We start from the raw sequence: 16404 nt of genomic DNA, 5'->3' as shown, positions 1-16404 counted from the left end.
ATGAAAAAGCTTTGCAAAGTCCCTCAGTCAAGAAATCTGTTTAACTCCCATTACCTCTCTCTCCCCAAATGTATTTGAATGCAGTTCCAGCCCTCTTACTTTTCAGAGAGGTCCTGGTAGCCATCTGTGAAACTCGTGTTCCGTGGGACACGCTCCAAAGCGCTGGAGAAAGAGGCTAGATAAGAACCCGAGTTCAAGCTAATAACTAGTAAATATTACTTAGGAAACAAAAAAAATTGCAGATTGCAGTCTGCACACACACACACACACACACACACATCATGTATATAAACATTTTTGTTTCCAGAAACAAGGAATCTATACATATTTAGTGTGTTTGTCTTAATTTTACACTGAGTCAAGGATCACCAGAGTTTTGAGGACAGCTTCTAGGTGGAGACCAAAATAAACAAACTAAAAAAAATTAAGCAAAACAGAGACAATGTAAGGAGTAGGAGAAAATGTAAAAACAGAAATAGCCTATAGTTAAAGCACATCTGTGAAGTGAATACAGGATGCTATTTAAAAAGAAACATTCAGAAATCAGGAAAGGGCATTTAGACATCAAAAATAAAATAGGAGAAGTAAAAGTTCAACAGAAAGGTTGGAGAATCAAGTTGGGAAAATGTATCAGGAAATAGAACAACAACAAAAAAGACAGCAATAGAAAATAGGAGAGAAAAGATGACAGAAGGGCAATCTAGAAGACCCATCAGCTACCAGGATTTCTGGGGGAAAAGGACAAAAAGTGAAAATCATCAAGAAGAAGACAATTTCCTGGAACCACAGGACGTGAGTGTCCGGTTTGTGCGCACACGTGCTCAGCACAGTGAGCAGCAAACCCCTCATCCAGGCATGTCAAGGTAACGTATGAGGACACTAAGTCTTCAGAGAATTGGGGGAGTCAGAAATAAACACCTCAGAAAAGCAGGTCACCTCCAAAAAGGGGGGAAACCGAACACCAGTGGCCTTCCCAAGAGCAGCACCAGGAGCGAGAAGAGGGAGAAGTGATGTGAAGATCTAAGTGAGAGAAACTTCCTGTGGTGACTATTCTCAGCCCAACTATCGGTCAAGTCTGAGGGTAAAATAAAAACGTGTGCACACGGTCTCCAGGGTTTTATTTTCTATGTAGTTCCCCCCCCCCGCCCCGCCCCTGGAAACTACTGGAGAATGTACTCTATTAAATGAAGGAGGACCAGGTGGGAGGCAGGAAGCAGAGGTAAAGGGGCAGGAGATGAAGGTGCCCTCAGGACAGTGAGGAGGGGAGAGGGACTGCAGAAAAGTGCTCTGGGGGAGAAGCTTCCCCTGAACCCTTGGCTCCGATGCAGTTACATCTTTCCGAGTTCCTGTGGAGAATTTCAGAAAGGAGGCACTGAAAGTGGGGAGGAACAAGGCTGAAAACACAAATATAAACCAGAGAGTTTGAAAAAGGGTCTGTAATGGGTTGAGAGAAATTTGAGCAAATAAAAACAGAGACAATTTTACTTTTAATTTTTTTTAATTGAGCTTTTAGAGAGAGAAAACATTGAATTGTTGTTCCACTTATCTATGTGTTCATTAGTTGTTTCTTGTATGCGCTCTGAGCAGGGAATCAAACCTGCGACCATGGAGTATCGGAAGATGCTCTAACCAACTGACCTACCCAGCCCGGGGCAAAATGGAGGCAATTTTTAACTGTAAAAAAAAATGTGCAAAAATGGAACTATAGTAAACACTTAATATACCCAAAATTATCATTTAACTACATTGAAAGAATGGGAGCAGGAAAAAATCATATTTTTGATGGGGACACAAAATAGCCAGAGCATCCTTTTCCATACCAAAAAATGAATAGTTACTACCACAAATTGAAATAAAAAATCATAAAAACAGCACAATAAACTTATTTATACAGGGAATTTGGAATTATCTTTTTTTAAAAGACTTTATTTATTTTTAGAGAGGAGAAGGGAGGGAGAAAGAGAGGGAGAGAAACATCAATGTGTGGTTCCATCTCACATGTCCCTGCTGGGGACCTGGCCCACAACCCAGACATGTGCCCCTGACTGGGAATCAAACCAGCAACCTTTTGCTTTGCAGGCTTGCACTCAATCCACTGAGCCACACCAGCCAGGGCTAGGATTATGTCTTTAAAATTATAGATCTTGTGAAACTTTTTAAACAATGCACATGTATTTCTTTGACTAAAAATTAAATTAAAAAATGATTAGGTTAGTCATAAGAAGACTAGAAATGCAATGAGCATCTTCCAAATCAACAGGGGAAATGTGCAAATTTAAAAAAACATTCAATGCAATAGAATGCAGATATGATAGATGCTTGCATTGGTGAGTTGGTGGATGAATAGGGCAGAATTAGGTTAACACCCATTCCAGTGTCGTCCTGTGTCTTACTACATTTCAGAAGTTGAAAGTCTACAATTACATTTCCTAGCTGTTATAGCAGGTAGGATTCTGGATGCAATTTTTGCTCCTTAGTCACATTTCCTCCGACTTGATTTGTAAGGTGTAAGTGAAGGAGAGCCTGTGAAGTTGGTGAAGACTGCTGTGGAGTTGTCTGATTTTTCTGCAGTGGCTTCTTATGACAACAGCTGTATGGTTCAGGAACTGGGAAGTTTAGTGACAGCTTTCCACTTCAACAGGTGGCTCCCAGATTTTAGAAGAGGCAGTGGCTCCTCTGGTGGCCTGGTTCTACCAGCATGGCTCTCAAAGTCATCCCTGAATGTTCAGCTTGGAGTTGGCTTCTTTAGCCCCCTGCCCAACAAGACCTTTTTAAAAATAATTCTTTTGTATTTAAACTATGAAAAATGAATTCTGTTCTCTGCAACTGAATCCAGGAAATATAACAGGAAATCAAAAAGTAAAATACATAGTCCCGGCTGGTGTGGCTCAGTGGATTGAGTGCCTGCCTGTGAGCCAAAATGTCATGGATGCGATTCCCAGTCAGGGCACAAGCCTGGGTTGCTGGCCAGGTTCCCCACTTGGGGGCGTGCGAGAGACAACCAACCCATGTTTCTCTCCCTCCCTTCCCTTTTCTCTAAAAAGAAAGAAAATCTTTTAAAATATATTAAAAAGTGTGGTAAAGAGCACAAAATGAAACAGGAAGATAAAACAAGCTTGTTTTATGATAAAACAAGCTCAACTCTAGCTAATAGAGAGATACATTGTCACATTCACTTCTAAAAAATCCAGCTAGTTACTGTATAAGAGACATGAAAAATATAATGAAATACTACATAGTAGTTAAAACAAATGAGTCAACACAAATGAATCTCAAAAAACAATGGTAAGTGAAAAAAGTTGCAAAAGTATTCAGCATGTCATTTCTGTAAGATTTAAAAACAGAATTTGGTATTCCATATGCAGTGGGTAGGTCCATACACCACATGTAACAAAAATAAAAAAACAAAGAGGTATGGAACAAAATGAACCCAACTTGAGCACAGTGAGTATCTCTAGGAAGGAAGGAGTATAATAATGGTGGGGCTTTAGTTATGTCTAATTTTGTATTTATTTACTAAATAGCAAGTAAATGAAGCAAAATGTTTTGATATGTTTCATCTTGATGGTGGAGGGCGTGGAGTGTTAATATTATTTTCTGCACTCTTCTGCGTACCTCTGATTTATAAAAGACACTTTCAGAGCTGTCCTGGATATCTTGATGCACGCCTGCATTTATAGTGAGTGGCCTCTGAACGGCAAAAGGAGACATGTTGAGGTTGACAGGCTGGTTGTAAAAGGTAAGGATGACACCGAGCTGGAGCAGAGGCCCGCAGCCACAGGGAGACTTGGGAAGAACTTGAAAAAGGAGCCCGGGCAGAGGAGAGCGAAGAGGTTGCACCAGAGGGAGATGGTGTCTCAACTTTGTGCAAATCAGGAGATGGTTTGTTTTTTTTTTTCACCACCCTCAGGAGATGGTTTTAAAAAGATCCAGACTGAGTAACTTTGTCTTGGGTGGGCCTGAGCAGACTGTCAGCGAAACGAATCGAAGGAGGGAGCGTAATGGGAGCTGGAGGGCCCCAGTGTGGGAACTAAGGGAGAGAATTGCTCAAACCGAAGTCCCCTAATTTTCACCCCCATGTTAAAACTGTCCTAAAAATTATAACGTCAATCCAGAAGTCTGACTATCCGCAAAGTGCGGCGTTTCAGTGAAGTAGTAGTCTAGCTTCTCCCACTTGTCCGGTTCGTTTGCTGTGCTGATGGGGGTTTCCTCTGGGTCTGCGCGCTGCGACACAGGGTGCCGGGGGAAGCCCTGGAACTAAGAACCGTAGTGGGGGCGGGGCCAGAGGGCGGTGCCTAGCTGGAGGCACGGGGGCGGGGCCGGGCGGGGGCGGGGCGGGGCGGGGGCGGGGGCAGCGCGTAGAAGAGACTCGCGCGCTCCCGGCTGCTCCCTGGCTTTGCGGCCGCGGCAGCTCCTCTGCGGGGTCGAGCCGGAGAAAGGGTCTCGGGCGGCTGCTTGGGCGGCCTGTGGACTGACGGACCGAAGGGTGGACTGAGCGGCGGGCCCCGCGCCCGCTGTCTCCCCTCCGCCGGCGCCCGGCTGCGCTATGGCCTCTTCCCCGGGCTCGGGCAGCGCCAACCCGCGGAAGTTCAGTGAGAAGATTGCGCTGCACACGCAACGGCAGGCCGAGGAGACGCGGGCCTTCGAGCAGCTCATGACCGACCTCACCCTGTCGCGGGTGAGGGCCCGGGCCAGTGCGGGCGGGGGCGGGCGCGGACGCGGACGGGCCCCGCGCGTGGGGTGAGAGGTCGCGGGCCTGAAGCGGTGGGGCTGAGGCGGGGCGGCGCCCGGGAGCGGGGCCGCCCGGCCGCGGCCTCGGCACTGTCCCGCCTGTAGACACCCGTGCGCCGTGGAGGTGGGAGATCGCGGGGCCAGGCGTGCGGGGAGATGGGTAGGAGCCGCGCGGGCAAGGCAGGCGGCGGGGTGAGGGCGGCTTGACGGGGAGGGTGACCCAGAGCCCGGGAGGAAATCGCAAACAGCCCGGCGACGCGCCGTGCGTCTCCTCTTCGCTGCGAGCGTCCACCACCGCGAGCCCTTCGGGACCGCAGGGCGTTGGGGCCGCGGGCCCGGGACTCCCTCCCGCCCTCGAGAGCGCACGGGCCGGCCCGGGCAGCCGGCGTGTGGGTACCGCCTTTCCTACTTTGGCTCCTCTGAGGTGCTTTCTCCGCAGGCTTTCTGGGCTCGGCCGCGGGTGTCTCACGGGAACGGGCAAGGTGCGTACAGTTGCTGCTGACTGAGGGCTGCAGGAGGAGTGAGCGAGGCGCGAGCGGGACAAACACCCAGCGAGGTGGGGCCGCTCCTGAGCGGGGCCGTGGAGGATGGAGAGCCGGCAGCGTTGCCGGCGCGGGGCTGCGGAGAAGGCAGCTCGGCGGGAGCCGGGCAGGCCTCTCCGGAGGAGCCCGATGCTGACCTTGGAGGATGGGGAAGGATGGGGGAGGATGTGGATGCCGGGACAGGGAGGCAGCTGGAAGGAGGGCCGAGGGCAGAGCTGCAAACGCGCCGTCCCGGCTCCCTGAGCTGCAGGCTCTGTGTTTTTTGGGTCAGCACAGTGTTTGGGAAAAACTTGTTGAATCTGGTGTCAGAATTTTTTAATTGGGAGATCAGAGAAAAACTGAACTTTTTTTTACAGAAATTTATTATATATATATTTCTACATTTATAAAACATTTATTTAAGTATGAATGTATAATATTGTATCATATATAATTATAATATTGGGAGACACTCCTCCCTGAATTCCCATATGATAGCCATTGGCTGGAGCTGGGTGGCCTCGCGCGCCCCCTCACATGGAGCATGAATTCTCTTCGTTGGCCACAGTTAACCCCCCTCACTGTTATGCTCCCCCCACACTGAGGGTAGGGGTCACCTGCCATTTGTCATCTTTTTTATGGTGTTTTTTTGGAGTGAAGTTAGGAGGAAAGTGAAATATTCCTGTACTTACATTTCTGTCACACTTGGAAAAAACATAATGTAGATAAAGAAGGCTGGATTTCAAGAAAAAAATTTTTCCCACGACCTGACTAGCTTCATTCATTTATTGCTTGCCTGGTGTCCACAGGCATTTACATGTGACCTTGGTTGGATTCAGGGATGAGCCTGACAAGCTCAGAGCCGGTGGAGGAGAATGGCTGGATAAAAGCTGGGGGTGAATGCTGGGGCCTGTGTTGTTTTGTGTCGTTTAGATAAGGAAAGTATGTGTGTACAAATACATGCATTCTCTGTGTCTGGGTGCCATATTTTGCTGTGCGTAATGAGCTTCCGTGTATAATATGTGTTATATGTGTGCTAATAAGTGTTATTTTGTGTGCATCATACACGGGAGCATGATAACCACTATTATACCCATGTGTAATGTGCTCCTGTATCTTCCCCTCAAAAATCTGGGCAAAAAAGTGCACATTGTACACAGCAAAATACAGTACCTAGAGTTGATCCAACTTTTCACTAAGTTTGTGAATCCCCCTTACAACGTCCCTGACAGATCAAGTCATGACTAAGGTACAGACTTTTTTAAAGGCAGAGATTTCCCACAGATCCTCAATGTTCACTTCAATGAATTTTTATTATGTTCCTCAACTGTGTTCAAACATAAACTTGTATAGGATGTCCTTTGCTTATAGCTGTAATAGAATCATAAACCAAAGGGCATATGTAAATAAATTCAAAGTTAAAAATGCGATTAATTCAAATGAACGTTACTGTATGGGACAGCAAAGGCTACTTTGCTGAACTGAATTGGAGCTCCCTCTGTGGATACGGTGCTAATCCCTGTAGCTCAGATTCTTGAGTTTAGCAAGCCTGGTCATCTGTGCCCCACGTGATAATACAGCCACCGCTTCTCTCTGTGCTAATTATTACAAACTTACGATGCCACTTTGCCCCTCACCTGTGGTACAGAGCATCACTTACATGTTAATGTTGCCTGCTTGCTTTTCTCCTGTGTGGAACGCAAGTCAGGTAATACAACTTGACTCCACTGTGTTCATAAACACAAAGACAAATGATAACGCTGAATTTGCCTAGACATATTGGCTTATTTAAAATTTTAAATAATTTTCATAATGAATCACAAAGGTGAATGAACACTCTAGAGAACTCTTAGATCCCCAAGCATATGTCTGTGAACCTCCAGCAGTCCAAAGATTCCAAATGGAGAAGAATCCATCTAGTTGTTTATTGGTAACAGATATACTGACTTTCCATTGCCAGCCCGTAGCAGACATCACTAATCAATCTAGGTATTCCTTCCTCTCTGAGCCTGTGCTGGGCTTCAAGACCTTCTCTGCATAGTCACAGCTAATCCAAGTGCTAGAGTTAAATCCCATTTGCCTAGTAGGTGGGATGGACTAGATGATGGAGAATTTTTCATTCCAGCTTTAGGGTTCCTCCTTATCGGGAAGCACTGGGAAAATTTTGAGAAGAGAATGCAAGGGCATAGTCCCTGGGATGGTAAGGAGAGGGGAGAAAGTGGAAGCAGGCATACCTGGATAGAGTCTGTTCCTTTGTTCCTTCACTTGTCAGTGCTGGAGTGCCCGCTGTGGCTGACGGCGGGTGGGGGGCTGTGCATGGGGAAGGTGAAGCAAGACATGGTATCTTGCTTCAAAGATCTTAATTTATTCAACAAATACTTATTGAATGAGTCCCTTGTTGCTGCCAGGGGTTAGGATGGAAACTGGGGATACAGTAGTGAGCAAGCAAATCACAGTCTCTTCATGGATTTTAGGGTTTAATGGGAAAGACATTCATTTGACAAATAAGGACACACTTTGATGAACATTACAGAGGGGAAGCAGATGGACTCTTAGAGGGTGTGGTATGAGTCTTGACCTCTGCTCGTGGCCTGAAGGGTGAGTGGGAGTGGGGAAGGCATTGAGAATATATGTTTGCATATTGAGGGAGAGGGAATGTTTCAGGCACAGAGAACAGAGGTTCATCGAGGGGACAAAGAGGGTGATTTGAGATGAGGGGTTCACAGGGATCAGACTGTAGAGACAGGATTTGGGACTGGATCCTAGGAACTATGGGGAGTCCCTGAGGGGTGGAGCCAGCAGAGCTTTGCATTTTCAAAGAATGCCTCTGGCTCCAGAGTGGTGGCCAGAACAGAGGAGGAGGCGGCAGAGAAACTGTGTGGAGGTTGTAGTACTATTCTAGGGGATGTGGTGATGGCATTGACAAGGAGGACTCGAGGATGCTCCCTTGCTCTCAGACTTGAGCCATTTCAGGGTCCCCTCCATACAGAGGGAGCACTGGCAGCAGCAAAGAGGGAGCAGACTCCTCCGTGTGGAGACATGCTGAGTTTGAGGTGCCGCCGAGTCATGTAAATAGAGAGGGTCCAGCAGGCAGTTGGTAAGTGGTCCTGGAGCTTGGGAGGTGAGAGTCTGGGCTAGTGAGAGAAATGTGGGATCTTTGGTGTGTAGCTGCAAAAGTAGATTCAGCTGCCTGGGAAGAATGTCTTGAAAACATCTTGCAAGTTGGTAGCCTAAATTCTAATTTGGTCCTCTGACATGTTTTTAATTTGGGGCATCCAAATGTGTATTTTTTCAAAAAATTAGGGCCAACAATGAATATTGGAATTTTACATTAAAATACGAACTCCAGCTTGTTTTGAAAAAATGAGATTATCTGACAACACTCACCCTGTGTTTCTGCATGGTAGCAGTTACCTGGAGCTGAACAGTAGCTGCCACCATTAGATAGGGCAGGTGTGTGTTCTTCAGTTTGCCACAGTCCCCACCACTCCCTATGGTGTTCCTCACAGCGTCTCCAGCCCACTTCATTTTGTTACCTTCCATTCTGGGCACCTGTAGGCATTTGAGTTTGTGACCCCTGCTATATTGACTAAGCTGCAAAGAGGGCCTAGGAGAAACCCAAGAGGCCTCACCATCTGAAGGAGAGGGAGAGGAGAAGAGGGGGAGGCGCCAGCAAAGAAGACTGAGGAGGCACTAGATAGAAAAGCCGGGAGGATGATTGTTAGGAGGAGGGAATGTTGACCAGCCTAGATCAGTGCTGCTGACTTGGTCCGACATGACAAGGACATGTCCTTTGGTCTACCAGTCATGTGGAGGCCACTGGTGGCCGTGGTGTGAGCCACTGCGCTCGCAGGTGGCTGGCTGGGAGGGAGGTTGTAAGGCACTGAGGCATGAATGGGAGGAAATGGAGACAGGGCTGGGAACTTGTTCAAGAAGTTTAGCTTCGAAGGACAACTTGTGGTGTTGAGAAACCCCAGGATAAACTCGGCGCATCAACCTAGAGTGTTGAGTTGGCTTGAATGTGTGGGGGGAAACCATTATTTTCAGATGAAAACAAACAAACATTACCCATGTTGTGGAGTAGTGGAGTCTCAGAGAGGAGTAGAGGGAGGAGACAAGAAGACTAGGTTTGTGCTAAAAGTTGAGCGTTATCTTTCAGCCAGCCACTGTCCTGATCCCTTTACATTCATGATCTCATGTAGTTCTCTCAGTGACCCTGTGAGGTATGTTTCTAGAATGTTCTTCATGTCACAGAGGAGCAAGCTGAGGCTTCAGAATTAGGGTTGCATGTCTGGTAAGTGGTAGAGCTGGGGTTTGAATCTGACTGCCACACTGGGTGTCTGCTTATTCAGCTACTTTAGAAGCATTTGTTGAAAATACTTCTCTTTCCCCATTGAATTGCTGTGATACTTTTGTCAAAAATCAAGTGGCCATATAGGTGTGGGTCTATTTTCGGGCTCTTCCTTCAGTTCTGTTGATCTATGTGTCCCTTTTTCTCACAACGGCACACTGCCTAGATCATGGTCGCTTTATAGTGAGTCTTGAAATGAGGTAACTTAAGTCGTCCAACCTTGCTCGTTTAACTTGTTTGGCTATTCTAGGTTGTTTACATATCCATAAATTTTAGAATTATCTTTTCAATTCCTATAAAAAGGCCTGCTGGGATTTTGTTTGGGATTGTGTTGACTATTAGGATACTTTTTAAAAAAAGGAACTAGTGAGGATTCGATCTCATTTCATATAGACATTGAAGGAATTTCCACTGAAGTGTGTGACTAAGGTGTAGGGGTTGCTAACTTGAATTACAGGGTACAGCAGGTAAGGGGATGGGCAGAGAGGTCAGGAATGAGATGTAAACAGTGGCTGATCTTAGGCCCTAGTGGGGGAATAATAAGGTACAACAGGAAGCTTGTCAAACAGGAGAACCCAAGCGTGGCTAAGGGGGCCGTCACTCCTCAGCTCCGGGCTGTTTGCCTCACAAGAATACGGGTCCAGTATTGTCTGAGCTCTCAGTGAAGAGAAGCTGGAAATCCAGATTTTTATAGCCTCCCAATTTTCAAGTTAAAATTTAAAACGTCGAGTGGGTCAGTATCGTGGGGTTCAAACAGCACTCTCTAGGCTAAATGTAGCCTCTGGCCTGCCAGCCGGCAGCCTCTGCCTCAGGCGACCCATTCTTCCGTCCTCATTTCCATCATCAGTAAGTGTGACGGTGTCGCAGACAGTCTCGGTCGTTCTTTTTGGTTCAGTGATTCTACGACTCAAAAAGGGAAAATATCAAAACTTCTCAAGGGTCTAGGAGGTAGTTGAAAATATCAACAATAATGATATTCTGAGAAGTTGTCCAGAGCTTTCCACTTTCCCTCCACTGTCCTGTCTGTTCTTTCTTTGGGAGGTAGGCAGCCGAATAATTTGCCCAGCCACCTGGCGGCTCCAGGTTACAAAGCCAGGTCTTCTCATCCCAAATTCAGTGCTCCTTCTACTATAGTGCAGCCGTCTCTGGAAACTCTAGAAACAGGCACTCCAGGAGGGAGAGCCGATGTGGGAGACCGTGAGTGGGCCTTCAGCTAGGTGGAAGGCAGGTCTCTAGCTACATGTAGAGCTTAGCTTGGTTCAAGCATCGGGCTGTGGGGTAAGAGTCGAAGCCTTTGTGAGAACTCTGAAGGCAGGACCCCTGGCCTGTACCTGGCCTAGCACCTGACCCATAGTTCAGAGTTCTTACATAAGTGAATAAATGGATGGACTGATGGAAGAAGGAATCAAAGGCTTTAGATCAATGTTCCATCTAGAACATTGGAAGGACACAGAGTCAAGTGCTTCAGGAAAGTGCTTTGAGAATGCTAAGGTCACACACTGAGACCTGGTTCTTACAGCTTAGCCGATAGGTGGGAAACCTGTCGGCTCAGTCACCACCATGTCCTTCTCTGCTCTGATGCTCAGATCTGGGGGTTGATGACTAGGTCACGTCCCAGGGAAGCATGTTTGAGAAATCAAATTCTGTGGGTCTAAGGAATGTGTCTGCCTCTAAACTTCCAAAGAGATACAAGTCCTTATCTTTTGGGGATGCATGTTGAAAAATATGCATCAAGATTAGACAGAAGTCGGGAACATTGCTGAAGCTGGAAGATGGCTAGATGGGGTTTTGTATATATTTTAAAGTTTTTATCATAAATGCAAAAACAAAAAAATCAGAGCTTCATAGACTCGGCATTGCTTTTGGTCAACCAAACCCCACTTTTCTCTGAGCTTGTAAATAGTACAGTTATTGAGGGAGAAATGAAAAGAAAAAAGGAAAAGAATATGGAAGAAATAAGAAGTTTGAGTTGGACCACCATAGCTTGGCTTCCTGTAGCTTTGTGACCTTGCAGGGGGCTCTGAGCCCCTGAAGTCTGGGTGTCCAGGTCTGTAACTGGGATAATGCCATCTCCCTTGCTGGTTGTGGCGAGGCTGAGAGATGAGGTGGGCAGTAGAGACTCAGATCTGGTAGTTTTTTTTTTTTTTTTTTTTTAATTAGACAAAGAGAAAGAGCAGTTAGAGGGTAAAAGTCTGCCTCGGGCTTCCCATCCACCCTTTCTTCCCAATGTGAATTACAAGCACCGAGGATTATATAACCACAGAGGTAACTTATTATTGTAGAAAGAGAACTCCTACAGACCAAATTGGACCACTTGGGGTTTATAAGAACTATAACCAGTTTATTGCCTTTTGAAAAATGAAGCAAGGAAGAACTGGCAGAAGAAAGTTGTATTAAAACAGTGGCATACCATTGCATACCTGTGGAATCAGCCCCCTTCCGCACCCCAATTAAAGATCGTATCCAATGTTGGTGAGGTTTCTGGTGAAACTGCTTTCTAATATACACATTGGTGTACCCTTTGGGAAAGCATCTCGGCAGTGTGTGCCGAGAGCCATGGAAAGGCCCGTACCCAGAGACTTAGTAACGAGTCTTTGGGATGTGTCCTTTGGAAATAATTCAGAAGAAGAAATGTTATGTTGCCATCAAGTACGATTGTGTCATATAGAAAAGGCTTGGGGGTGTACCTGTGTTGTGATTACAAGGACGCAGTCGTCAGGTATACAGGGGAGTGACTGGGGAAGGACTGGGGGCAGGGAGCACAGCTATGGCACAGAGTCTAGATAGGGGCTTAGTTTTTCTTCAAGAAATTCTCTGTTGCTGTTAAAGATTGTGCCTGCACGCCTACACATACATGCTCAAAAGATTTTGCAAGAGTGTCTCACCACGATGGCACACAGGACATTTGGAACATAGGTAAATTCTTTCCAAAAATAGACTAATCAAAAACCACCAAGCACCGGAAAGCTGACAGTTTTAAGCAGAGAAGAAATTGAAACCAAGGCTTTCACTCTAGAGCCATGTCGCTACCATAGAGCCGACTCTGATGCTTTCTCCAGGCCTTTGCTGTCATCTCTCAAAGTCTTGCAATCTCTTTGTTTCCAGGTTCAATTTCAGAAGCTTCAGCAGCTGCGCCTGACACAGTACCATGGTGGATCCTTACCGAATGTGAGCCAGCTGCGGGGCAGCACGCCGGAGTTTCAGGTACCTTTGGATATTTACTTCTTCAAGCTGAGTGGACTGTAAAGAGATAGGCAGAGATTATCCTTAAAAAGATTAGATCTTGAAGGACAAACCTGGCCTAGATACAGTTCAGTGTTCTGGGCCCGCCAGCCTTGTTCTCTTTCCTAGTTTCTGCAGCATAGGATAGTGCGATTCCAGCAACGTCCAGTAGGACATGATGGGAGCCACACATGCATTGTAATTTAAGCTGTTTCAATAGCCACATTAAAGAGTGAATTTTAATAACTTAAATAATTATTTAACTCACTATATCCAAAATATTATCATTTCAACATTATTACCAATATAAAAAACAGTAATGAAATAGTGCAAATTCTTCATTTTTTGTACTGAGTGTTTGAAATCTGGTGTGCATTTTACACGGAGACTCCTCTCAGTGTGGACTGGCCACACTTCACTGCCCCCCATGTCCTGTGTCTGCCGCACGGTGAGTGTGGACGTAAGGCGCAGGCCGTGTCTCCATCGTCACCCGTGCTTTCATTACGCCATCACACCTGTTGGTTTCCGAGGGCTGCTCTAACACAGTGCTGTAAGTTGGGTGATGCAGAACAACAGACGTGTATTCTCCCCCAGTTCTGGGGCTGGAAGTCCGAAATCAAAGTGCCTGCCCGCTGCGCTCTCCCAGGACTCTAGGGGAGAATCCTCTTCTAGCTTCTGTCAGATGCTGCCAGTCCCGGTCATCCCTCATCTGCCTCCGCTGCATATGACCCTCTCTGTGTTTGTCCGTCTCTGTGTGCGCACCTCCCCCTCCCTTCTCTTATGAAGTCACCAGTCATTGGATTTGGGGCCCACTCTTGTCCGGTGTGACCTCATCTTAACTTGATCAGATCTGCATAACTTGATCAGATCTGCAAAGATTCTCTTCCCCAGATTCTCAAGATCTCCTTCACAGGAACTTGGCATCAGGACTTCAACACGCCTTTGTTAGGGACCATGACGCAACCCACTGCAGTGCATTTATCAGTAGTTCGTTTCTTCTTCATTGCTGAGTGGTACCCCACTGCATGGAGGTGCTGCAATTTGTGTAGCTGTTCACCAGTTGGCAGGATTGTTTTCATCTTTGGGCAATTGCAAGTAAAGATACTATGGACATTCACACACAGTTTTTGTGTAAACACCTAGTAGTGGAACTACTAGGTAAGCGTGTATTTAATTTTATAAGAAACTGCTGTACTGTTTCACTGGTTCTACTGCCCCACATTCCCACCGGCAGTGTGTGAGAGTGCCTGCCTTCTGTCCCCTCCAGCACTTGGTTTTTCGAGGGGTTTTAAATTGTGGTAAAGAATACAACATAACAGTTACCATCTTAACCATTTTAAAGTGTAAGTTCGAGTAAATAGTGTTGGGTATATTCCCATTGTAGCATAGCCAACCTCCAGAACTTTTTCCTCTTGTAGCAGTGACACTCTGTACCCCAGTCCCATTCCCCAGCCCCTGGCAGCCACCCTTCTACTTCCTGTCTCTCTGAATTCGCCTACTCCAAGGACCTCTTATAAGTGAAATACTGCAGTACTTGTCTTTTTTTGATTGGTTATTTCACTTAGCATAATGTCCTCCAGGCTCCTCCATATTGTGGCACGTGACAGAATTTCCTTCCTTTTAAAGGCTAAATAATATTCCGTTTTTTGTATAAGCCATACTTTGTTTATCTGTTCATCCATCGATGGACATTCGGGTTGCTTCCACCTCTTGGTTATTGTGAGTGATGCTGCCATGTACGTGGGAGCGTAGCTGTCTCTTCCAGAACATGATTTCAGTTCCTTTGGGTACATACCCAGAAGTGGGACTGATGGATTATATGGTAATTCTACTTTTAATGTTCTGAGGAACTCCTGAACTGTTTTCCACAGTTGCTATACCATTTCACACTCTCACCAACACCATGCAGGAGTTCTAGTTTCTCCGTGTCATTAGCAACGCTTGTGATTTTCTGGGATTTTTTTTACACTAGTCATAATAGTGGGTTTGAGGTGATGGTATTTCATTTTTTAAAATGTTGGTCTTTCTACTACATGTGTGGTGCAATCTCATTGTGGTTTTAATTTGCATTTTCCAAATGGCTACTAGCATTGAACACCTTCTCGTGTGCTTGTTTGCCATGCTTGTATCTTCAAAGTGTCTCTTCAAATCTTTTGCCCAGTTTTCAAATTGAATTGTTTATTTTCTTATTATTGAGTTATGAGAGTTCATTATATATTTTAGATACCCATTCTTTATCTGATACGTGTTTTGAAAATATTTTCTCCCAGTCTGTGGCTTGTCTTTTCATTTTCTTAACGAAAGTGTTGAAGAGCAGATGTTTTACATTTCGATGAAGTCCAGCTTATCATTTTGTTCTTTTATGATTTGTGCCTTTTGTGTCTTTTCTAAGAATTCTGTGCTTAACTTGGGATGTAGAAGTTTTTTCCTCTCTGTGCTCATCTGGAAGTTTTATAGGTTTAGGTTTTATACCTAAGTAATTTCAAGTTAATTTTTTAAGGAAGTACCAAGTATGAGTTGGGGATCACGCTTTCTGCGTATGATGTTCACTCGCTCCAGCACCATTTGCTGAGAAGACTTTTCCCTACTGAATTGCCTTGGCAATTTTGTTGAAAGTCACTTGACCATACACATGTGTGACTACGTCCCGACGGTGTCTTCTGCTCCATGGGCCTTTGTGTCTCTTGATTGCTTACCTTTACAGGGAGGCTGGGAATCAGGCAGTGGGAGACCTCCAACTTCATTCCTTTTCAAAGTTGTCTTTGCTTATCCATAGAATTTTAGAATCAGCTTGTTGATTTCTACAAAGAAGTCTGCTGGGATTTTAAATGGGTTGCACTGAATTTGTGGAACAGGTTGGGGAGAAATGATAGCTTCCTAATACCGAGCCTTCCAATCCATGAACATGCTGCAGAAGCACAGGCTTTGATTCAAGTTAAGTTGCTTATAATTATTTAGTTAAACAGAATCCACTTCCTTTTATGTTTTAGATCACTTTGGAGTTTACAGAATGCTTTCACATGTGTGATTTTACTTGATCTGTACTACAACTTTAGTTGCTAAGCACAGTAGTGTTTTAATATTGGTTAAAGACCCATTTTCTATCCTCGTGGAAGATGTAAAAGCACATTCTTTTCCCATAACCCACTGCGCCCCATCAGAGAACACAGACTTATCAATGAGTAAACCAAAGCAAGCCTTTCTGGCTGCCTTGTGATAATCCTTAGCAAGGGGCTGGTCATCAGTCAGGGAGGCCCTGGCCTATGGACATCAAAGGACAAGAGGAGGAGGTGGGCATTATCTTCTTCTCTGGGGGCTAGGGCTGTCTCTTCTGGGTAGGGGTTGGATTCTCTACCCAGTTCTCTAGCCTGTTCCAGGCTGCAGAACAGCTAGGGCACCTGCTGGCTGTGTGGCATGGAGGTCAGCTGCAGAGAGAGGGACAAAGGGCTTCCCTCTGTCTGGGATGGTCTGGGTATAGTTATAGCCTTTTGCAGCCTCCATGTTACCTACCTAGTCCTTTCCAGTTACTCCATTAAAAACAAGTCACACTTTATACATTTCTGACTACTACCTTTTAAC

General features: G+C 45.7%; 1 protein-coding gene across 1 annotated transcript in view; it reads left to right on the top strand.

Annotated features, from left to right (window-relative positions):
- Positions 1-4351: 4351 nt before the first annotated feature.
- The window catches only part of CRTC3 (CREB regulated transcription coactivator 3), a 74010-nt gene continuing 61957 nt past the window's right edge, over positions 4352-16404 (top strand). Inside the window, exons 1-2 of the mRNA XM_053912741.1 lie at positions 4352-4678; positions 12709-12807. Coding sequence (XP_053768716.1) covers positions 4547-4678; positions 12709-12807 — 231 coding nt within the window. The 5' untranslated portion in view covers positions 4352-4546. The remainder of the gene's footprint in view (positions 4679-12708; positions 12808-16404) is intronic.

This window comes from Desmodus rotundus, chromosome 10, assembly GCF_022682495.2.
Source record: "Desmodus rotundus isolate HL8 chromosome 10, HLdesRot8A.1, whole genome shotgun sequence".
NCBI classification, from domain to species: domain Eukaryota; kingdom Metazoa; phylum Chordata; class Mammalia; order Chiroptera; family Phyllostomidae; genus Desmodus; species Desmodus rotundus.
Note: the sequence above shows the minus strand (reverse complement) of the source record. Positions and strands in the feature narration are given on the sequence as shown.